The sequence below is a fragment of the Serpula lacrymans genome (genome assembly GCF_000218685.1).
Source record: "Serpula lacrymans var. lacrymans S7.9 unplaced genomic scaffold SERLAscaffold_1, whole genome shotgun sequence".
Taxonomy (NCBI): Eukaryota; Fungi; Basidiomycota; class Agaricomycetes; order Boletales; family Serpulaceae; genus Serpula; species Serpula lacrymans.
Window position 1 is genome coordinate 433234 of NW_006763290.1, and position 25382 is coordinate 458615.

At 41.6% G+C, this 25382-nt stretch overlaps 2 protein-coding genes across 2 annotated transcripts; both read left to right on the forward strand.

Moving 5' to 3' along the window:
* Window positions 1-278: 278 nt before the first annotated feature.
* SERLADRAFT_431676 (uncharacterized protein) lies at window positions 279-1552 on the forward strand (the record flags this gene model as incomplete). Its single annotated transcript, XM_007312030.1, has 3 exons — window positions 279-552; window positions 602-730; window positions 783-1552. 3 exons carry the CDS (start codon window positions 279-281, stop codon window positions 1550-1552), a joined length of 1173 nt encoding a protein of 390 aa, XP_007312092.1.
* Window positions 1553-14509: 12957 nt separating this feature from the next.
* Window positions 14510-15567, forward strand: SERLADRAFT_431679 (uncharacterized protein; the record flags this gene model as incomplete). The annotated part of the gene is made up of 3 exons (XM_007312031.1): window positions 14510-14767; window positions 14837-15219; window positions 15249-15567. 3 exons carry the CDS (start codon window positions 14510-14512, stop codon window positions 15565-15567), a joined length of 960 nt encoding a protein of 319 aa, XP_007312093.1.
* Window positions 15568-25382: the final 9815 nt, after the last annotated feature.

Consider the following 25382-nt stretch of genomic DNA (forward strand, 5'->3'; position numbering starts at 1 on the left):
TGTCACAGATCACGTGGTGCGTGAGCCCTACCTTATGCAAGTATTGGCGTGCGAAACATACAGTCATAAAGAAATACTCGGTGCGAACAACCGGTGCCATTTCCAGTGTCGAATTGTGAATGTGAGACCTGGTAACTACCAGGAATATCCAAAAAGAGAATAATGCAAAATTAGTCATACACTTTTTTAATTTACCCCATTTTGCAGAGCAATCGACAGAGTGATGGTCGTTTGCTACTACCCACAGAACCCTCCTCAACTAACATTTAGAGTCGGGGATGTCTGTTCTCGTATCGCCTTCAACATCTCGGGGACAAGTAATTCTTCAGCCCTCGTACTTCACTTCGTCGCTCTATGTACATGCAGTTCGCGATGATATAGCCACTCTTAGCCATCTATTTGCAGACCAATATGTGAGGATACAACCTATGCGACCTTTCGGACTGTTCAAGGACATTTGGAACAGACAAGGATGGACCTGGCTGCATTTCAAGGTATTTGACGCACGGTCTCACGAATCTTTTCTGTCAATCACAATGAGGCTATTTTCTGGTGGGTCGCATAATGTTTTTGTAATTGCCATCATAACATTTGACTACAGAACGCTTGATAGAAACTGAAGCATCGATGAGCAGAGTTGTAGCTCTGTTTGGTCTGTACACATTTTTCTCTACTCAACCATCCTCTTTGCCCTCTTTGCAATCAATGGCTCATCTCCCTATCTCAACCGGTGCGTAGGCTTAATTATCATATTACGGGCCGCATCCAACTTAAGCTCCCAGATCTTTACGAGTCTCTTTTAACGTTACCCGACGTCCTCGACACACAGCATCTGCTACCACTTCAACCACATGTGATCTGTGTGCTTTCATTACTTGTGAAGTCCGATCTTTTCTATATTCTTCCGACATCCGTATGCTTCCCACTTAAACATAGAGCATTGCCGCGAGAGATATTTTTACAAGATGGCAACGAATGTATTCCAGGCGCTGATCCTTTTATACGACGGCTTGGTCAACATTCGGCATTAGATGGAGGGCCCAAAAAAAGAGGGCGGCCAACGAGACGCGAGAAGCTCAAGAAGGCGAAAGATGCTGTAACAACTTTAGATAAATGGTTAGACAGGAGCAGCTATACATATCAGCCTCCTCATCTGCCTGATTCAGAAATATCAAAGCCAGTGATGACACATATTTTGTTATCACATCCCCCGACGACGACGCGCAACCACTATCGCACGCAGAAATCACAGTTGCTGGATTCGCTCGACTCTCATGGATTAACAGAGCAAACGTTGGGACAGATAGCCTTGGAGCGGGCAAATACTGCTGTGCTTTTACGGTTGCGAAAGATTGATGAACAAGCGGCTGAAATGGGGATGGAGGTTGGAGGGGAAGGGGGAGAGAGGACTGGCTTGGCGAGGGTAGAAAGGGTGGTAGGAGAACTGCAAAAAAGCAATATGGTGGACCGACGAGGTGGGATACTAGGACTTCTGGAAGGCAGTGGCATTGAACAGAGCACAGTCAAGGTACAGTGTGGGACCGGCATTTGAGCCAATCGGCCATAGCACAGTCTTATGGAAAGCGAAATTAATCAGCTCGTAAATAAATTTAGACACCAAGTATAAACAACTTTTGTCACAGCTAATTGCAGAACGTTAGACATGTCAGCATAGAAATCGCATACAGGTGGACTTGAAAAAATAGAAATCCCCGAAAGATCAGGAGACTGTATCATCTCAAGTCTAGCTGTGGCGCCTCGTGGCTTCCTGTGGTGGGCAGGCTCTGAGATTAGTCTTTTGAGTCTAAAATCATTTACTCCCCGCTCATTCCGCTTCAACTCCGAGTGCACATTTTTCACACCAAGATCTCTAACAATCTGCAATTAGCTGTAATGAAAAAGCCTGAAAGTAGTTAGAATATTTGATTGTATTTTTGGGCCTATAAGATTTTGTCAGAATAATGTAATGTTGTTGACATATTTTTATATTTCCACACAAAACATAGTATCAATGGAAATATGTCAACAAAAATACATTTTTCTGACAAAATTTTGTAGGTCCAAAATTCAATCCAATATTTTAACTACTTTCAGACTTTTTCATCAATTTTGAGTGTGACAAAATTGAGTTATGCTTGGTGTGAGAATGGGAATCCAGCGACTGCCATGCCTGGTTGCTTACCGCTTTAGGGCCGATTCCCACCTTGTGTAGTGCAGAGCATCAAGTGTTACAATAACACAATTTTCAGACCTTTAAATTTCATTCTCCTCTTCAACTTTCTTTTTCATTTTTGCACCCTGTGCCATGCGGCACTTTCCATTATTGTTCAAACTCCACTTCTCGTGCTGCACTGCCTTTTCTATTTTTGGATACAAGCTTCTCACGCAGTGGAGCTGGTCACACGGGCTGTGCCCCATGACATCATCAGCCACTGCCTCCATCAACTGTACAGTACACATGTACAAACAAACTGTAGTAGTATATATACCCCAATAGACCAAGGAGACTCCTCAGCGAGTCCTGTTGTTTACCCACAACTAACTCAGTCCTATCTAAAGGGTAACCACTCCCATGCACTACCTTTGTAGCTTTGTCTGAGTTATGTGCCAGAGTATCAAAACTTTGGCTGTAACATTAAGCTTGCTCTTTCAGCTTTCAACCACCGCAGTTGTTCAATCTCCCATCCATGTAAGTCCATCGCTTCTGTTCAACCACACTAAAGTAACCATTAGGATCATTAATTCATCAATTTTTTTTCCATTATGGAGTGACCTGATTTTGAGGATGTGCTGGATGCTACATCGGGAAAAACCATTTTGCTATATAGCCAAGCATGTTTCTATGGCTTCTATGACAACTAATGTATGATTATAATAATCAAGTTTTTTCTATAATAAATAGCATAGCTGCTATGGTAGCTATAGCAGCTATAGTAGCTATAATAGCTTGTTTCTATCTTTGGGAATTTCATTCTGATTATGATGAAAACACCATTATTACTCACTAAATGGTTTGGCATGTGTGTTAGCCTGATTATTTATATAATGGAAGTCTATTACATATGTTCTAAATATTGTCTATACATTTCAGCAACCAGGCATTGCTATGATAGATGCTATATATGCTATAGCAGCTATAGAAGCTATAATAGCTTGTTAATTTCTATGAGACATTTTTCTGGTGCTAATGAGAATGCTCCTATTATTCATACCATGGTTTGGTATGTAGGTAAATTGTTTTATTTAAAAAATGTATCACAAATATCCAAAAAATTCAATTGTACAGGTGCTAGAGAAGACTATTGATATTGCATCAAAGTTGAATTATACCAGAGCGGATTTTCCAGCAGTTGATTTTGAACACTATAATCGAGTCTTTTGAGCATGATCTCAGCTGCCTCACATGGTAAAGACTCCCTTAGCATTTGCAAGAGTGAATATATCTGTAGATATCGGTAGAAATTTAGACTGAGAAAAAAAAAAAACTTACGAGCCAACTTGACTAGCACATACAGTGAAACTCACTGGGGAACATTGCCTTCAGCTCTCTGTTTGCATGATTGTTTGCCTTGAATGATTTGAGGACCTCATTGAGACACTCAAATAGAAATGTCCAGAAGTTGTGTAAAGGGCCAAAGCTTTGAGCATGGTTATCAACCTGAGTTGCATAATGATAATTTGGCTTGATACAGCTGGACCTGTATAGTGAAAATAGAATAAAATATATATTAATAGCTATAGTAGCTATGTTACTAAAAAGGATTAGACATACCATGATAAGCTCTGTACAATACTCTCTAATCAGTGATTTAGCCTTCTTGATAGCCTCATCTGTTGTGACAACACCAACAAAATATTACGTTGAGGCACTGGAGCACAACTACAGAAACAACAACTCAAGGAATAATAGTACAACTCATCAAGAGAGGGAGATTGTCTTCACTAATGTTGGTAGACTATGGTCATGTAATCAGTTATGTGACTTTTTAAAATGAAAAGTAAAAGTATAGTAAAGAGTAAAGCATAAAATAGGTACTGGGTTGCCTATTGTAACATCTGTCAGAATATTCTTGACTAGGATTTGAAGAGCACTTGGGAGCTTGAGGAAATTAGCTGGATTGTCCGGGTGAAGTGAAAACTTAGCATCAGTATCTGTTACGATACACAATTTTTGGACCTTTAAATTTCATTCTCCTCTCTAACTTTCTTCTGTAGTTTTCACACAGTGTGCCATGCGGCACTTTCTATTTTTGTTCAAACTCCACCTTCTCGTACTGTACTGCCTTTTTTCACTCTCAGCTACAAAACATTTTACGCAGTGGAGCTGGTCACATGGGCTGCGCCCTATGATATCATCAGCCACTGCCCCCATCAACTGTATAGTACACATATACAAACAACCTATAGCAGTATAAATACCCAATAGATCCAGGAAACTCCTCAGCGAGTCCTCCTGTTGTTTACCCACAACTAACTTGGTCCCATCCTAAGGGTAACCACTCCCCTCACTTTTTTATAGCTTTGTCTGAGTTGTGCGCCAGAGTAACAAACTCTTGGTTGTTACAGTGTCATCTTCCATATTCTTTGAGTCATGTTTTCATCAGGTAGAAAAGTGTTGCCAGTGGGGATGGTATCTAAGGATTCTTGATCTGTTACCATAGGATCATCAGTTGATGCTTGTTTGCATTTCCATTTTGCAGCCTGTATATGATCTGGAGGTGAGAAAAATTCAGAGGTGAGAAAAATATTGAGAAGTGAAACAACTTGCTCATTTTCATGTAGCCTCTCAAGCCTTGGCTGCTTTTTTATCTGCAGCAATCCTCGGTTTGTCTGCTTTCTTTGTTGCAGTTGCTCTCAGCTTCTCCATTTTTTTTAGCTTTTTCTTCCTCATTTTTTCCTGCTGCAATGCACACTTTCTCTGCTGCTAAGGCCTTGTGCTTTAGCTTTCTTGTGCATGTTAAAGAAGCAATAATGGGAGCAGCAGTATACAAGAACTCACCAAAATTCAAGTACTCCATGCTCATTTGCCACACCAAAATTCCTTTGCCATTAAGGCTCAGCAGTTTATCAAGTCTTATGTCATTGTATTCTGAGTCTGTTGTGGACTCAAGAGGGGATATTGAAGGGGGGGATTAGACAGGTGGCTGATGTGGATAAAAGGGAACCTACATTGGAACTAGAGCTCTGGGGTCAACCTAACATTCTAGAGATGTTTGGGGATTTACAGGAAATTCTGTCAACCCAAAGCACAGGTCCTGATATTGACAATAGTTTATTTGCAGAAGCATGCCATCCTAGTTAGTGATAGAGCAGACAAAAATACCTGTGATAGAGTGCCACTCAATTGGCCAGTTGGGACAGTATTTAAAACATACTCATGGACACAACATAAATTTGGAGCAAACAGCCTGTGGTATCACTTTGTGCAGTTGATCAGGATAGAAGAACATTTAGGATTTGTTTGAATAAATGTGTATATAAACAAGCATGCTTGTGCAGCCTGTGAAGGGTGCACAGACTACAAACTCATGTCAAAAATTTGAAGAACATGCTCATGTTGTCCTCCCACATACCCCATATAGATTCCTCACTCACTATCAACTTTGTGATTTGTTTAAAACTTACAACAACTAACTTAGCACATTTCATTAAAAGGTAAATTTATTTTAGTCACTTTATACAACTCACTGCCTATCTTTTTATGAACAAGACTTGAATCACAACCGCAAACTGAGCATGATGGTGTGGCAACATGATGGTGTGGCACTTAGATGACTGCAAACACTTCATTATGGCACTTGCAGAGAAAGATGTCTCACGGTTGTAGCAGTTAATATAGACAGCATTGCATCAAGACACAAGTATCAGAAGGATTATAACAAGGGTTGAACTTGCAGCAGAGAACCTTTATAGAGCGCAAGGATTTACACAATTGGACAATGATTTGATGCTGCTCATTCTTGCATTGTGGTGTTATAAGCTTGCATATACAATGAATCAATCCCTTGGACTCCTATCACACTCATTAGCCATGCACTGGTCCAAATATTGCCATTTGATCCCCAGTATTTTGTCAATCAAAGCATCAGATAATCAATGCCAGATTTTTTGGCCAGCTCATACCTCAACCAAAATGTGGACGCAGCCTGCAGATGATGAGATTGCCACCAATAAAATTGCCAACTATGACAAGACACGAAATACAGGTGGAGGACTCTGTTATAACCATACATCCTCAGTGGATCTGAAGACAGTTGACTTCAAATCACATGTATCCATATATGGAGTAGTACATGGTGATCACCCTGTTTTCCACTATGGCATCAAACCCTTACATGATACTGACACATAAGCTAAAACCCCTTTTCACTTACACCTTCATTAGCTGTACTTTGTATTGGAAACACACCAACTCATTTATGTTCAATAAACTATATGGCAACACCCAAGTTATGATCAAGAATATTGTTTTTACAGTTGCACACCAACAAATATTGGATAATAGCCAGCCTGTTTATAGGGTGATAATTGGTTAGTGGGCCTATTTTGCCATGCATACATGGAAAAAATATGATCCCAACATGGGGATTATGCATTTGTGTGAGCATATTGCATCAGCTACTAATTGTGCCAACATATACAAACATCATCCAACCTGGGATTGTGGTCAGTGTTGAATTTAACTACAAGATGTGGCTGGTTTTGACCACCCATCTTCATGGATTGGCAATGTTGTCTGTAGAAATGTATAGCTTCAAACAAGATAGCGATAAAAAGAGGCCAACATTGTGTTTACTAGGATAGGTCTGCAGTTTGACTTTGCCACTATCTTCTCAAACAGCAGCACCAATCTCATGTGGCCCCTTGAAATGGCCAGTACCAGAGTATAGCAATTTTGGGGTATTATCACACCACTTGTCAAGGCTAATCTTGACAGTGACAATATCACAGAAAATTGTATCTGGTTGGAAACCTTGCTGCAGTCTTTGTTTTCCAGAAGGAAATAGTTGGGTATTTTACAGGTTACATCTATTGTAACAACCAAAGTTTTTATACTCTAGCGCACAACTACAACAATCAAAGAAGGGTGAGGGAAGGAGTGGATAAACTCTATTTTGGTAGGACCAAGTTAGTTGTGGGTAAACAATAGGAGGACTCACTGAGGAGTCTCTTTGATCTATTAGGGTATATATACTACTACAGGGTGTTTGTACATATATACTATATACTTGATAATTGTGGTGGCTGATGATGTTGTCATAAGGCACAGCCCTTGTGACCAACTCCACTATGTGAAAGAGTTGTAACTAAAAATATAAGGAAGCTGTGCAGCGCAAAAAAGTGAAAGTACAAGTGGGGTTTGAAAATAAAAGGAAAGCGCCACATAGCACAAGTGTAAAAAATGAGAAAGAAAGTTAAGTAGGAAAATGAAAATTCAAGGTCTGAAAATTGTGTGTTGTGACATCTATGGAGCAAAATGGGAAGTGTGTTGCTGTAATACAAGAAGGATCTCTTTGGCTGTCTACTGTTAAGGTATGAATATTTGGATAAGTACTGCAAATACGCAAAGCTATCCCTTGTGATGACACTGGTCAGCACATAGTTATGCAAGGCCTTTGGCTATGGAATGGGACATTCAGCAGATTTTCCCCAACCAAAGCTACAAAGGATCTGAAGGGCAAGGTCTCTTACAAGACTTTAGTGCTCTCAGTGCCAGGCATCAGGCCTATTGCTTGAAATGGAACATGGGCTGTGTCTGGCACAGATCTGGCAGCCACATTTGAATCTCTGTGGGAGCTAAGTGAACTGAACAAGACCTCAAACTGAGTCCATTATGTGGCTTACTAACATTTGGCTTTCCCTACTGGCATCTTGAAGGATTATTTGCATTTATTGCTGAAGCAGGCACCTGTCAATTTGCAAATAATTCAGCAAAAGGGAAAGATTTGGTAGGTGGTGATGGCATCACCTATAATGTCTGCAATAAGATCATCAAATGGGCAGCACTATGGGCTCACACATCTTATGTGCAGCCTGTGGTGCAAATGAGGACAATATCCAACAACAAGTATGTGATAGATTATTAGTGTTGGCTTATGCTAACTCTAGCAACAACACAGATTATGCTACATCATCTATGTGGCATTTGTGGCCACATGGGGCATCCTACACACTTAGTCAACCCTAAATCTACTATACAGGCCCAGTTATTTTGTCCTCAAGCTTTAACCAGATTATTGCAGTTGCACAAGTCATCAGGAAAAACCTAGCTGCCTTTTATAGCTATTATAGCCACCATAGTGATATAAAGGGAAAATAGTAGCTATAGTACGCCTAGACAAGTCCCTATTATATAGCGCTATATAGCAGCACTATTTTGAGACATTTGCTATACCAGTTATGATAGCACCTCTGTAATACATGTGCTATACCTTGACAAAACCGGATAAACCCGGTCTCTGCCGAAGCAGCCATTGTTCTCCATGGAGCATAGCCACCACTCCATGGAGTAACCATTGTTCTCCTAGGAGTCATTATACTGTAGCGAGTAGCACCTCCGACTATAAGTAGTAGGGGGTTTAGTATAGGAATACCTCAGTCGTTTCTATAGCCTCTCGGGCAGCGGCTGAGTTTCACTTAGGTTTATTAGGTTATGAGCCCTGGTGCGCAAAAGCTATGCAGGAAATAATTTTTATTTAAAACGGCAACCTCGGAACCATGACCACAGCACGCAATACATCCGCATGTCCAGTTCTCACTGGACCCAACAATTTTCAGATATGGAAACTCCGGATCATCTCAAAGCTACATCGGGAAAAAGTTCTCCGGGTTGTTACTGGAGAGGAGCTTAAGCCCTCACCAGGAAAACCTACCTCCTCGGAGGATCCTGAGATCACCTGGATACTAAAGGATGAGAAGGCACATGGAATCATCCAGGACCACATCTCTGATGCCCTCCTAATGAGGACTGGAGACCTCACCAGCTCCAAGGAGTTATTTGATAAACTTGTCTCACTCCATCAAACGTCCAATATTGCCTCGGCCTTCTATTCATTCCAGCAACTCACCAAATTGTCCTGGGATGGGACATCACCTATCCAGGACCACATTGCGAAAATCCGGACAATTGATTCACACCTCTCCGGAATGAAACTAGGAGTTGATACCAAACTCATGGCTTTCGCTCTTCTCCAATCTCTCCTATGCACTCCTGAATGGCAAATATTTTAGTCATCAGTAATTAACACGATTGAAGAAAATAAACTTACCTTTGATGCAGTTGAGATCCGGATCACTGCAGAAGTTGCACAACAGTCAGGGAAGGCCCCTGGAGGTTCTGAATCAGCACTCAAATCCAAGGAGAAATGGTGTAACTTCCACAAAGCCAAATCACACAACACCTCGGAGTGTCGAACACTTCAGTCAGCTGAAAAAGGTCAAAGGAAGAAGGGAAAGGAAAGATACAAGGATAAAGGAAAAGAGAAGGAAAAGGCAAATATGGCGGAGAAATCATCTGGATCTGACTCCAAGGAGGAACAGAGTCATATTGCATTGGAACATGTACATATTTCCAAGCCCCTTGCTAAACGCATTCAAGCTTACCTTGTGTCGGAACCCAATAAGACCAAAACAACAATTATTATTGACTCCGGAGCAACATCCCACATGGTCCCTCACCGCTCCTGGTTTGAGCCAGGAACATACCATGTTCTGCATCCTCCGAGGACAATCAGTTTTGGGGATGAATCCTCTGTAAATGCCATTGGCATTGGAACAGTAATCCTACAAGCAACTGTTGGCAAAAAGTACTACAATATTGCACTGTCAAATGTCTTACTTGTGCCAAACTTCACGTTAGCACTCGTCTCTGTCCACAAATTGTCCAAAACAGGGTTATTAACACTTTTTCTAGCAGGGTCAAATGCTTGTGAAGTTCGGAAAAAGGAGGAACTTATCCTCACTGCCTTACACAAGCGAGGACTTTATCACATCCAAACAAAACCCGGAATCAACCCGGAGTCAGCTTTTGCAGCAGTAGATGTAAATTTATTGCACAGGAGAATGGGACACATTGGAATGGACCACTTGCAGCAAATGGTTACAAAAGGACAGCTCCAGGACGTAGACACCCTTACCGGAACCCCGGAGTTTTGTGAACCTTGTGCTTTAGGAAAGATGAAGAAATTACCTTTCAAGTCCACTGGAGGAAACTAAGCCAAGTGCCCTATACAAATTGTGCACATAGATGTTGGAGGACCAATCAAACTAACCTCTAGGGAGGGTTTTCAGTGCTGGATTATCATTGTAGATGATTTCTTTAAATTTCTATGGATATATTTCCTAAAACATAAAAGTGAAGCACTGGAATGATACAAGCAATGGAAAGAAGATGTTCAAACATTCTTCCGGACTCATTTGGGAGAAGAAAACTTCATTCCACTATACACAGAATTCCTCCAGAGCGATGGGGGAGGAGAATATACTGGCAATGCATTCAAAAATCAACTCCGAGGAGATGGTGTCATCCAAGAAACTACAGCTGCAGATACTCCGGAACAAAATGGCATTGCAGAACGCATGAATCAGACATTGGCTACATTAGCAACCACCATGCTCTATGATTCCAAGCTCCCAAAGTCATTTTGGGTAGATGCCATGCAAACAGCTGCATATATCACAGCATGCAGCCCAGCATCAGGACTCCATGGAAAGACCCCATATGAAATACTGTTTAAAAGGAGAGTTGATCCAACTTTGTTTTGCCCTTTCGGATGCCAAGCATATGCATTGATTCCGAAAGACAAAAGGCAAGGGAAGTTTTACTCCAAGGGGCACAAAGCCATAATGATTGGCTACACACATGGAAAGCAAGCCTACAAACTCCTAGACACTGAAAAAGAACTGTGTTTTCCAGTCGGCATGTCATATTCAATGAATCCGGAAAGGTACAAAAGGACAACACTGCTCCCTGGAACACAGACACTAGCACAGATCAGTGGAAGGGACTCATTCCAGAGAATGCTCACTATCCAGACCAAAATACATTGGAGGAGGATGATCCCGACCCTCAGATCCGAGATCCAAATGAATTGCAAATGGAACCACATCTCCAATGAGATGTTCCACAAGCAATGGAATCATATCAGCATGAAGATGTTCCAAGAGCAGTGGGGAAATACCTCTGTGGAGACGTTCCGAGAGCAGTGGGAGCACCTGATCAGCTAAGACACCCACCACAACAGTCTCTACAACCAAGACCTGAACACTGGCCATCTTCAGAACGGAAAGCCAAAGTAGAGTTACAGTCAGTGGGAGGACAGCCCCTCAACATACAGCCAGCTGATGTGGAAAAAGTCCGAATACAGCTAGACAGCCTGTCTATTGGATCAGCTTCTGGAAGGCATACAACACCTCCAAGGAGTCATCCAACACCTCCGAGGAGTGATTCAACACCTTCAGGAGTGAGTGGGGCAACAAATACACAAATGTGTCTACTCCCTGGAGTACCTGCATAAGTTCCTAAAAGAGCAGTCATGCCTGCTGAAGTCCTAGGAGTACGCAGAAGCAATCTCCAGACTTGTCCTGCAGATAAAAATTGAGATTATCAAAGGACTCTAGATGAGGAACAGCCTTGAAAAGAGCAGCATGATAACTCCATGGAGAAACCTAACACTCCTGAGGTACATGAAAAAACATCTGATACAGAGGAGACATTCTTTGCTGGAATAGCAAGTACTGGTCCATTTAACACAGACCTTCTAAGGACACTAAAGGAAGCCTTATCACGTCCGGATGGAGAATTATGGAAGTCTGCCTTGGAGGAGGAACTCCTAAGTCTCAATACTAATGCAGTATATGACACTGTTCCACTTCCGAAGGGAGTAAAACCCATCACATCAAACCCTGTGTTCCGGATCAAGTTTGATCAAAATGGAAACATTGAGAGATACAAACTCCGGATTGTTGCACAAGGTTTTACTCAAAGGGAGGGGATTGATTACCAGGAGGTTTTTGCTCCGGTTGCAAACTTAGAGTCAATCCAAATTATTCTAGCCCTGGCAGCAAAGTACGACCTAGAACCTGATCAAATGGACGTATCCACAGCTTATCTCAATGGAGAACTTGAAGAAGAACTGTACATGCTTCCTCCAGGGGGTGTTCCTATTCAACCTGGATACTGCTGGAGATTGAAGAAATCCATCTACGGGTTAAAACAAGCTGGTCGTACATGGAACAAAACTTTTGATCGCAAGCTCCAGGAGCTCGGTTTCACAAGACTAAATGCAGAAACATGTTTCTATGTATTCCGGGACAACAAACAAATATGCTTTGTTGTTGTCTATGTAGATGACCTCCTCCTAGGAGCTTCATCCCGAAAATTCATGGATATCACAAAAGCCAAACTCGAATCCATATTCAAAATGCGGGACCTTGGAGAAGCAAGATACATCCTCGGAATAGAAATCCAATGTGATTGTTCAAACAAAACAATATCCCTATTGCAATGCCAATACATTGACACAGTCCTGGAGCGTACTGGAATGAAGAACTGCAAACCAGTATGGACACCAATGGCCCATGGATCAAAACTCCTTGCAAATGCTCCAGGGGAAGATATTGTGCAACACGAGATGCATATTGAAGGGCGTCAAGTGTCATACCTCTCAAGTGTAGGCTCCCTCATGTATGCCATGCTCGGAACCCGCCCAGACATTGCCTACATTGTTGGAATACTAAGCAGACATAGCTCAGCGCCAAGGAGCCATCACTGGGAAGCTGCAAAATGTGTCCTCCGATATCTGAAAGCAACCAGGGACATGGAACTACGATATGATGGCACAGATGTCTTCATGGACATGGATTTCTATGGATATTCAGATGCAGATTGGTCTGGAGACCCAGACACATCTCGATCAACATCAGGGTTTGTCTTTATCACCATCCGAGGAGCAATCTCCTGGACAAGCAAAAGACAAACCATGGTCGCTTTATCCTCCACGGAGTCAGAGTACATTGGATTGAGCAATGCTGGGCAACACCTTGTATGGCTTCAGACATTTTTTGAAGAAATTGGACATGCTCAAAATGGACCTACAAAATTGCACTGTGACAATCAAGCAGTTATCATTCTTACACGAGATCCGCAGTTCCGTGCTCGCACAAAACACATTCAACGGAAATATCATTTTATCCGAGATGACTTAGTATCAAAGGGAGAGGCAGTAATCAGATATGTTCCTACAGGAGATATGGTTGCAGACATTCTCACTAAACCCCTCACTCACAAAAAACACTGGAAATTCTCTAAAGCTATAGGACTATGGTTGCACTTGAGTGGGAGTGACAAAACTGGATAAACCCGGTCTCTGCCGAAGCAGCCATTGTTCTCCATGGAGCATAGCCACCACTCCATGGAGTAACCATTGTTCTCCTAGGAGTTGTTATACTGTAGCGAGTAGCACCTCCGACTATAAGTAGTAGGGGGTTTAGTATAGGAATACCTCAGTTGTTTCTATAGCCTCTCGGGCAGCGGCTGAGGTATGTTACATTACATTTATTAGAGATCACCTTAAACTAACATCTATTGTAGTTTCACTTAGGTTTATTATACCTGCTACCATAGAACATAAAAGCTATCACTACCATAAAATATTATTCCAGGGCATTTATATTATTTTTACTTGTATTATAATCAGAGGTCATATTCAGTAAAATCAACATATATTCCTACTACAGTTACATGACATGTGTAATGATAAACTATCCTAACAAAGTTGAAATATACCTTTAAATCAGATACTGTAAGTTATTCATACTGTGTATAATGCACTCAGTAATGTTATATAAATGCTACCATGAAATTACTCACCACAATTTCATGAATGGCTTGTGAGCTTTGCTTGATAACTCATCAAGTCTGTGCAAGACAATAACTCAATAAGTGACTACCAAGTATTAGATGGGTGAAATTATCTCTGCCTATTCACCAATGACCCAGAAAAAATAAAGGTGGTTATACAAATACCAATAAATCATTGTAATGACAAAAAACATCAGTGGGGATAGCTAGGACTGATGAGTCCCCATTACGATAACACAATTTTTGGACCTTTCCTTCTTTTTCATTCTCTGCTTTAACCTTGTACACTTTAGCTTTCACACAGGGTGCCACGCGGCACTTCCCCTTTTGTTCAAACTCCTCTTTCTCACGCCACATTGCCTTCTTTTTATTTTAGATACAACTCTCTCACACAGTGGAGCTGGTCATGCGGGCTAGGCCCCATGACATCATCAGCCACTGACTTTATCAACGGTACAGTACATAAGTACAAACACTCTGTATAAGTATATATACCCCAATAAATCCAGGAGACTCTTCAAAATACTATAGTGTGGGTAGTCGGAGATTGAGATCCGATACTCAGCTGGGAAGAGGTAGATCCACAGATAGCAAGTGGGGACCCCCAGTTACATTTTTTTTATTACTTTACAAAGAGAACAAGTCGACATGTCATCGCAACCAGATATCAATGCCCTGCTGCACAACATGTGTGCGCAGATTGAGGTGTTGACCACTCAACTCGCCGAGCTGCAGGCAGATCCCCCTGCGGCAAACCCCTCGGTAGAGAAAAAGTTCAACAAGAAAGTCGAAGTTGTCGCTGACCCTGGCACCTTCGAAGGAGACAGAGCGCGATTTGCCGAATGGTGGATCAAACTCCAGATTTGGGTTAAGGCAAACTGGGACGCATTTGCCGATGACTTTGAGGTAGCCACTGCGGTGCTATCTCGACTAAAAGGACCTGTGGCGGGTTGATACACCCAAGTAAGACTTCAGGAGTGCTACACCATGGGAGTGTGGCCCACCTGGGACGATCACAAAGTAGAGATTGAGAAATATTTCAAACCGCAAGCTGAGCATGACTGGGCGCGTCAGCAAATCCGTTCCTTCAAACAAGGCAACATGAGGACGGATGATTTTGTAACCCGGTTCCTGGCCCTCTCCATCCAAGGGGGTCTTGGCAATGAACATGCAGTAGAGCTGCTGGAACGCAATGTGAACCCCCACATTGCAGAACAGCTTTATCTGCAGGATATGAGAAATGAGAATCTCTCTCAAGCAGCAGAGGAGGTTCAAAAAATAGGTAGGGCCATAGAGCTCTACAAAATGCACCAAGGTGGCGAGACCACCAAAAACAACCAATCCCAGAGGCGCCCTGGGTCATCAAACCATCATAATCATCTCACAGGTTCAAGCCTTTCGGGCTGCAGCCAGGACAGGGTGCTCCTATGGATATCTGCGTGGTTCAAGGTGGACAGATGCGCAGATTCAAGGGCAACTGTTACAACTGTGGCCAAGAGGGACACATGTCCCGAGATTGCAGAAACGGGGCGCAGGCTGCCCAACAAAAAAATAACCAAGGGCGCCAGGTGCACCAATTAGAGTCCGAGAAACTGGATGATCAGCTCCAGACTCTGGCCGGTCGTTCGTACGACAAAATCCGGGCCTTCTTCTACGATCAGCAGGCTGCTGAAATGAAGGCTCAGCGAAAAGAGTTCGGAGCTTAGGTCACTTGGGTGCCTTCGCTCCTATGAACAATGAAGTAAACCACAATAAGGTGGCCCCTGCTCCGGGGTGTTGCACGAGCAATAAAGGAAAGACGGGGATGGCTCCCCAGTTTGTAAATAAATTTCTAAATTTGTTATCTGAGACTTGTACTTGTATGAAGCTTTGCAATTGTAATATTTATGATACTACCGCTGCACCAGCGTCTCCTTTGGAGCGTGGCCCCGGCAAGACAAACAATAGGGTGCTTGATTCTGGTAAAAATAAAATAGAAAAACATGTAACTTTTGATACCCTTTCTTCTTCACTGGAGCCACCCTTTCCCGAAATCCCAAGGCGTGTGTTGATGCGCACATATTTATTCCAAAAGGAGATCCGTTTAGACGTTGGTGTGGAAAACCTTGCCTGGGGCATAGTACACCCAACCAGTGCACTGCTTGATTCAGGCGCTAACGGTATCTTCATAGATCAGGTCTGGGCAGAGCAGATTGGACTCCCCCTTGTAAAATTAGATGTATTTATTCCTGTCTATAACGTTGACGGTACACTGAATGTGGGTGGCTGCATCACGCACAAATGTTCTTTTGTGGTCGAATACCAAGGACACAGAGAACGAGTCACCGCCGAAGCTACCCAACTAGGGAAGATTAATTTAATCTTGGGCTGGACCTGGCTATTTAAACACAATCATAAGATCAACTGGCAGACAGGGGTTGTCACATTGTCACGTTGCCCTCAGGAGTGTGTGAACTTAGGTAAACCAAATCATGTCCATCACAATGAGCGTCTTGAAAAGATAAACGCTGGTCACGTTTATAAGCTCAGATCTTTAGAAAAGATCGACAATGACAATGATGAGGTAAAACCCGAAGAAGAGATTAAGAGACTGGTACCTCCCGAGTACCATGACTTCTGGAAAGTCTTTTCAAAACATAAATCAGAGCGCTTCTCAGAGGATAAGCCTTGGGACCATGCTATAGATTTGAAGGACACCTTCAAACCGAGAAAAGGACACATGATATCACTCTCTGCTCCAGAAAGAGATGAGGTATCAAGTTTCATAGATGAGCAGCTTAGGAAGGGTTACATCAGACCTTCCAAAAGTCCTATGATGTCCCCGGTGTTTTTCATTCCTAAAAAGGATGGTAAGAAGCGTATGATTATGGACTATTGTTACGTGAATGAGCACACGGTTAAAAATGTGTATCCGCTGCCTTTGATCAGTCAGCTAGTAGACAAATTGGCTGGTGCCAAGATCTTGACAAAGATGGATCTCAGATGGGGGTACAATAATGTACGAATCAAAGAAACTGACGCTTGGAAGGCCACGTTCACGTGCCACCGAGGATCCTTTGAACCCCTTGTTATGTTCTTTGGGTTGACCAACTCAACAGTGACCTTCCAGAGCATGATGAACGAGATTTTTGCGGATATGGAAAACTGTGTTGTCATTTACATTGATGATTTGTTAATATTTACAAAGTCGGACGATGAGGCTGAGCATGACAGGATCATGCAAGAAGTCCTTCGACGCTTACAGGAACAGGACCTATTCATCAAACCCAGAAAATGTAACTTCAAAGTGAAGGAAGTAGACTTCCTCGGTATGATCATAGGCCAGAACGGAATCAGGATGGATCCTGAGAAAGTTCAAGCTATATTGGACTGGCCAGAACCTACTCGCGTCAAAGGAGTTAGGGCCTTCCTTGGCTTAGGCAATTTCTACTGAAGGTTTATCGAAAACTTCGCAAAAATCACAAGACTGTTGAACGATCTCACTAAAAAGGACATTGTTTGGCACTGGGGCGCCAAGGAACAAGAAGCTTTCGATAAGCTTAAACAGACGTTTACAACGGCGCCCATATTAGCATTTCCAGAATTGGACAAAGAGTTCCGGCTAGAAACTGACTATTCTGATTTTGCTACTGGGGCTGTTCTATCAATTAAATGCCCTGACAATCTTTGGAGGCCTTGTGCCTATTATTGCATAGTTTGTTGCCTACAGAGTGCACACTACTTAGAAGGTGCTAGGCACCAATTTGAGATTTGGACCGATCATAAGAATCTGGAGTATTTTATGACGGCCCGAGACTTGAACCAAAGACAGGCCCGCTACGCGGTATACTTGTCAAGGTTTAATTATAAATTAATTCATAAGCCTGGGAGCTCTATGGGGAAAGCGGATGCTTTGTCCAGAAGAGAGGATCATGCCAACGGCATCAAAGATGACAACAAAGGTGTTACCCTGATAGACCAATCAAGGGTTGCCAATGTCAGAATTGGGCAGGATTCTGATCTTCTAGAAGTCTTCAAGAAAGACATCTCCTCAGAAGAGAAGGCGCGCCTTGACGGCAACAAAAACTATTTATGGGAAGACGGGCTCTTCCATTTTAAAGACAAAATCTATGTGCCTAAGTCCGCAAGGATCAAGGCAATAGACAGACATCATAACACTCCAGTGGCTAGGCACCCTGGGTGGCAACGAATAATGGAGTTGATCTCCAGACATTATATGTGGCCTGGCATGGTCAAAGACGTACAGGAATATGTAAAATCCTGTCTGAGATGTGCCATGGCTAAGAATTCTAACCAACCGCCGGCCGGTAAACTTATGCCGAATCCGATACCAGCTGGTCCCTGGCAAGATATATCGGTTGATTTCACAACGGATCTGCCCAAGTCAAATGGGTATGATTCAGTAATGGTGGTAGTAGATTGCTTCTCCAAAGAAGTGGTATTCATACCCACCAACAAAACTATTACTGCCGCTGGTACGGCAGATTTATTTAAAGATTTTGTATGGTCTATCCATGGGTTACCAGAAATGGTTATCTCCGATAGAGGACCTCAATTCGCTAGTGAATTTACAAAAGAATTATGCCGGATGCTGGGCATCAAACCTAAATTATCAACAGTGTTCCATCCACAGACTGATGGACAAACAGAGAGACTCAACCAGGAGTTGAAACAATATCTCTGGATAGTTATTAATGACAGGCAGACAGATTGGGCCAAGTGGCTAAAGATAGCCCAGTTCTCATACAATATTAAACAGTTGTCGGCTACAGGAAAGGCACCATTTGAGGTTACTAGATTGTACCTCCCCAGAATGGGTATAGAACCTGGTAAAAGCAAGAACGAGGCTGCTGGGAACATGGCCAAAGACATGAAGTCTGTCTTAGATGAAACGCGCAAGGCGCTATTCAAAACTGCAAAGCAGATGAAAAACAGGGCAGAGCGTAGACGCTCTAAAGCCCCTGACTACAAGGTCAGCGACCTGGTCTGGTTAGATACCGACCATCTAAAGTTAAAAGATTGGCAGCCTAGAAAACTGACCGAAAAATGGATTGGCCCTTACTGGATTAAGGATGTCAAACCCAACACAGTGGAGTTGGAACTCCCAAAACGGATGAGGGTAGTACCCACGGTCAACATTAGCCGTGTAAAACCCTACAAAGGGCCGCTGCCAGGACAGCGTGTAGACCGGCCCGGACCGGTTGTAGTCACCCAGGAAGGTGAAGAAGAGTTTGAAGTCGAACGAGTGGTGGATGCACGCTTGAAGCGTGGCAAATTAGAGTTCCTAGTCTTATGGAAGGGCTATGGAGACGAGGACAGAACATGGGAACCAGAAGCCCATCTGGACAATTCCCGCAACACTGTTCGCAAATTTTATTCTAAGAACCCCTCAGGACCTAGGAAGCTTAGAGGCATGGATTCAAAACTTTTTAATTTCCTTTTTCAACCTATGCCCGAAAATTTAACTACCACCTCCGGTATTTGGTCTTGCCTGGAAGTCGAACCTTAGAAGGGGGGTAGTGTTACCATAACACAATTTTTGGACCTTTCCTTCTTTTTCATTCTCTGCTTTAACCTTGTACACTTTAGCTTTCACATAGGGTGCCACGCGGCACTTCCCCTTTTGTTCAAACTCCTCTTTCTCATGCTGCATTGCCTTCTTCTTATGTGAGATACAACTCTCTCACACAGTGGAGCTGGTCATGCGGGCTAGGCCCCATGACATCATCAGCCACCGACTTTATCAACTGTACAGTACATAAGTACAAACACTCTGTATTAGTATATATACCCCAATAAATCCAGGAGACTCCTTAGCGAGTCCTCCTGTTGTACACCAACAAACTCTCTGCAGCTTAAGGGGTAACCACTCCCTCAACATCTTCTTTTGTTCTTGTGTGCGCCAGAGTAACTAACTCTTGGTTGTTACAGTCCCATATATAAGAATTCTGGACACAAACTATATCTGAAGGTAGACTTGTGATGTGGTGGTTGAATATAGTTGGGGCATTTATAGCGCTTATGCCAATGCAGATGGTGGCTGAGAATAAACGGAGCTTGTATTAGTGTCACATAAGATGACTGTAAAAAAGAAAACATACATTAAGCTAAGATACTTATTGAGTGTTGTATTAGCTTGACTTTGTTGCAAAAGATGGAGAAGATCCAAGTGAAATGTCCAAATGTACTGAGCTGTGATGTGACTTGTGACATAACACTAGTGCCACGTATACATCAAGAGCTGACTCTGAAACAAAAATGGCACAAAATCTAATCTAATCATAGGAAACATGTGAAAATGGACAGTGACATTATCTATTTTCACACACTCTATTATAGTGTTCAAAGTCAACTGCTGGAAAATTTGCTTTGGTGCCACATATTCAAACTCCGCCTAAATCCATCCTTGCGTCAAGCAAAACACTTCAACTTTGATGTGATGTTAGTGGTGTTCTTTCACTTCAGTCACCCCCAAAACATAAGCATTTAGCTTCAACTATCTGTGTAAATGTATAAAGCTAAGAGCTTGTTTTTCCTGGTATCATCCCAAGTGCTCCAGCAAGGATGGGATCATCCCAGAAGTGGGATAATACCACCCTTCTGGGATTTTCCCATGGTATCAGACCATTTGTTATGGTGGGATAATCCCAGACATTTGCCACATGTCACATGGTGTCAGGGGGGCTTTACTGCAAAAATAGTTCCTGCATAAATGTAGCCAACATCAATACATTATCAATAGTACTAATAGCCATGAAGCAGAATACAATACTACCTGCTTTCATCATTTATAACATATATACAAATTTCAAATGGTGTTTACTCTCAATTGAACCTTAATTTGTCCAGCTTCTAGTGTAATATCATATACTATAGATTGATGGAGGAGACTTTGACCAAAGGTTAGTGTAACTAATTGTGACATATAACCATTTACAAATTAACCTGATTTAATTCAGTTGATTAGGAGATAATTCAACCATATCTCTTTTCCTTAACTGACTATATAACTTTGTCATTCCTACTTATCATATAATTTACTGCATATCACAAAGTAGATTTATCTACCCTGGATTTCTATCAATGTTACTTAAAATGGCTTATAGTCAAAGGAATACAAGATGTTTGACAATACCAAGCATATACATCTGCAGGATTACAATACCTCTCATTCAGGCTCATCCAACTTTAAATAATGTAACACTCTTGCAACCAGGCAAAGATATGTCACAAATCCATTTAATGTGCTGATCCAAAAGATATGATATTTTTTTGAATTGTGCAGCTTTATCCAAGTGCCTGAACTGAAAAATGCACAAAGATACCAGTCCGAGTAAGTACTACATATTCATTATCCTTCCCTCTGCTGCATCATTGTCAAAGGCAGAACATGTCTTGCATGAGACAAATTGCTGGCTCTTTGTGGCAGCCCAGCATCCACAAGCCAACACCCATTTTATCCACTATATGTCCCCACGCATACAATTGATTATAAATTTTTGTGAAAACAAAAATGGCTGAAAGGTGTGCTCTGCATGCTTATGCAATTTCATGTGACTTGGGATGAACCTACGTGAGGGCTACTCTGAATCACTGTCCCAGTTCAACCTTAGGTTCATCCAGGTCCTACCATAACATAATAGTTGGTTTACAAACAAAATACTGCAACATGTAAAAAATGGAAACTGCTGGAAAAGGACAATAATATTTTAAGCTGCTGGGAACTTACCTATGATTATATGTTACAGAATAACCTTAGTGCATTTCAGGAGTATTTTCCCCTGTCATGCTGAGTCACCAGCAGCCTAAGCATGCTATTCGATAATTCTGTTCCTGTTGTGGGATCTCCCTGTCCTATTCTGACTCAGGGTGATCTTGTCCCCTGCTTGGATTTGTCTGTGATGTAGTGAGATGATCCTATGTAATTTGGAGATTTTTCTAGATCAGATTGAACTGGAATGATCCCATCTCTTTCCAAGACTTTCCTTGGCTGGTTTGGGATGATGCTTTACCCTTCAGGCATTGGTCCATATCAAATTGTGATGATCCCATCCCATTTGGTATTTGTCCACATTTAACTGGGATCATCCCCTTTTTTGCTGGGATTTTCCCAGATTGGTTTGAGATGACCCTATCCCCCCTTGGTATTTGTCCATGTTGAACTGAGATTTTCCCAGATTGATTTGGGATCATCCCATCCTCTTTTGGTATTTGTCCATGTTGAGCTGGGATCATCCCATCTCTGGCTGGGATTTTCCCAGAGTAGATTGGGATCATCCCATCCTCTTTTGGTATCTGTCCATGTTGAGCTGGGATTGTCCCATCTCATTTGGTATTTGTCCATGTTTAACTGGGATCATCCTATCTCTTGCTGGGATTTTCCCAGATTCAATTGGGATCATCCCATCCTATTTTGGTATTTGTCCATGTTAAACTGGTATCATCCCATCTCTTGCTGGGATTTTCCCAGATTCAATTGGGATCATCCCATCCTATTTTGGTATTTGTCCATGTTCAACTGGGATCATCCCATCTCTTACTGGGATTTTCCCAGATTCAATTGGGATCATCCCATCCTCTTTTGGTATTTGTCCATGCTTAACTGGGATTTTCCCAGATTGGTTTGGGATCATCCCAGATTGGCTTGGGATTATCCCATCCTCTTGTGGTATTTGTCCACATTGAGCTGGGATCATCCCATCCCTTTATGGTATTTGTCCATATTGAACTGGGATGATCCCACCCCCTTCTGGTATTTGTCCATGTGAGAAGTGGGTAACCCCATGTTACGTGGGGACATGTACAGATTTAACTGGGATGATCACACCCTATTTCAGGGATTTGTCCAGATCAGTGTGGGATGATCCTCAGTAAAAAAAATCAAAAGTTGGGCAATGTCAATGGTCAGAATCAGTTTTGAAGGAAATTACCTGAGTTCTACATATTGCCATAAAAATGATAATCCAAAAAGAGTGGTGTGAGACAGCATCACTATCATATGAGAGACAGAGAATGTTGGCAGAAACCTTACTTGGCATGAAAAAATATTTTCCGGATTCATTTCAATTTCTCAAGAATCTAAAAAAAGAATACCTTTACAGCACTCAGATTCTTTGTGGACTTAGATACTGTACTATACACAGTCAGCATATAGGCACCAGTCACCCCTTAGACCTTCAGCTGGTAGCTCCCAGAAATGGCACAACTCAAGGTATTAAATACCTAAGCAGTGCCTAATTAATCCTCACACTCAAGTCATCTAGTGTAGGAGTATCAAAATGGAGATCTTGTGTATTATACTGTACATAGCAAGCATCCCCCTCTCCCCATAGACCTTCAGCCAGCAGCCCCCAGGAACCACTCTCAGAGAATGTACAATATAAGGTATCAAATACCTTGGTAGTGCCACAAAAGTGGTAAATTCATGTTTTTGCAAGAACATGACTTTATGTTTCTTTTTACTATGTTTTACTTTCTACAATGTCAGGATTTTCCTCACAGAATATGCCAGATCTAGTGTAAATCTAATATTCGATGTCCTTCTGCAGATTACTTTGTTGTCACAGCATTTGTGTTGTGTTTCCTAGTTTTTACTTCAGTTAAGGGTATAATAAACCTTGCAAAAAAGCAGAACTCACATATCACATCTATCAGCAAGGACAACAGCATCTTTCTAGTGTATGGTTCCTGCAATTGATTATATCTAGAAATTGATAATGTTCCACATTTAAAAAAAAGGGAATGCTTCTCCCCAAATTTGCAGTAAGCTACAATGAGGAACTTGTAACTCATATATTTCAAAATAGTCTTGATTATATTGGGCTAAAGTACCATTATTCAGGTGGAAAAGACTGGAAATATCTTCACTAGTTGGCCCAGCATTCTCACATGTTAGTATTAGCACCAATCCCCCTGATACCATGTGACATGTGACAGGTTATTGGGATTATCCCATCTGAGGGATAATCCCACTATGGTACATGGTCTGATACCATGGGAAAATCCCAGAAGGGTGGTATTATTCCGCTTCTGGGATGATCCCATCCTTGCTGGAGCACTTGGGATGATACCAGGAAAAACAAGCTCTTAGCTTTATACATTTACACAGATAGTTGAAGCTAAATGCTTATGTTTTGGGGGTGACTGAAGTGTGTTCTTTAGTATCTGTACAATTGAATATTTGTGATAGATTTTATAAAACCATGAGACTAATTTACCTGCATAACAAACCATTGTATGAATAATAAGAGCATTCTCATTACCACCAGAAAAATGTCTCATGGAAAACAACAAGCTATTATAGCTTCTATAGCATCTATTATAGCAATGCCTGGTTGCTGAAATATACAGACAATATTTGGGATATATGTGATAGACTTTTATTACATAGATAAGCAGGCTAATATATATGCCAAACCATTTATTGAGTAATAATAGTGTTTTCATCACCATCAGAACAAAGTTCCCATAGATAGAAACAAGCCATTATGGCTACTATAGCTGCTATAGCTACCATAGCAGTTATGATATCTATTATAGAAATTTTTTGACCATTATAGTAATGCTATAGCTGTTATAGAAGCCATAGAAACATGCTTAGCTATATAGCAAAATGGTTTTTCCTGATGAAGCAGAGCAGATTGCAATACAGTAGGTATACCCAAAGCAATAATCACTAATTCAATCATTGCTAATGTCAATCCCAAGCTATCTGCTGTCAGATCTTCTATGAAACGAGGTTGAGGGAACACAATTTGTCAGATAACAAGAGTAAAGTATTCAAGAGTGTAAGTTAATGTAGTAATAGCTTAGTTGATGACAGCATGCTGCTTGTTACAAGGATTTGTAAAGTTGTTCACATTTATGATCTCATTATAATACTGCCCATAAGTCCTCAGTATAAGTCATATAATAATAGAACTACACAACTGGGGTCTTAGACAAATTTTGGCATAAAAGTATGGTAGAGTATGATATGGTATTCTACTTGATTTTAGGGCCTTCAGCCACTGACATTTTTGAGTTGGGGTCTAGAACCTTTTTTTTTTTAACGTTTTCTTGTTTGAAAGAACTATTACTTACTGATTAATTGGACACATTGATAGGATGTGAAATCATAGCTTGTCATATTAACAGAATATGTAATAATGTATGGCCTGTTCGAAACCCACACTCCAGCCTGGCTTTCTCCACCAAAAATGTAGGTGGACAGAAAGCCAGAGCATAGGAATGGCCTTGAGTCAATCATCCCAGCACCAACATAAGTGCTGTAAACAGATACTTTGGCACTAAGCAGGGCATCCAAACAGGCCCATCTTTAATACAATGAATATCCCCATATATGATGACCTAGAAGCAAAGGGGGAAAAATAATGCAGTATTACTGCCATACACTGATATATTAATAGATCATATCTAGGGATGGTAAGTTTGGTTTGGCTTGGTTCTCAGACACTTTTGTCTGAACCCCAAACTGAACCTGCAATTTTAGAGCTTGAACTGTGAACCAATTGATCCCCTG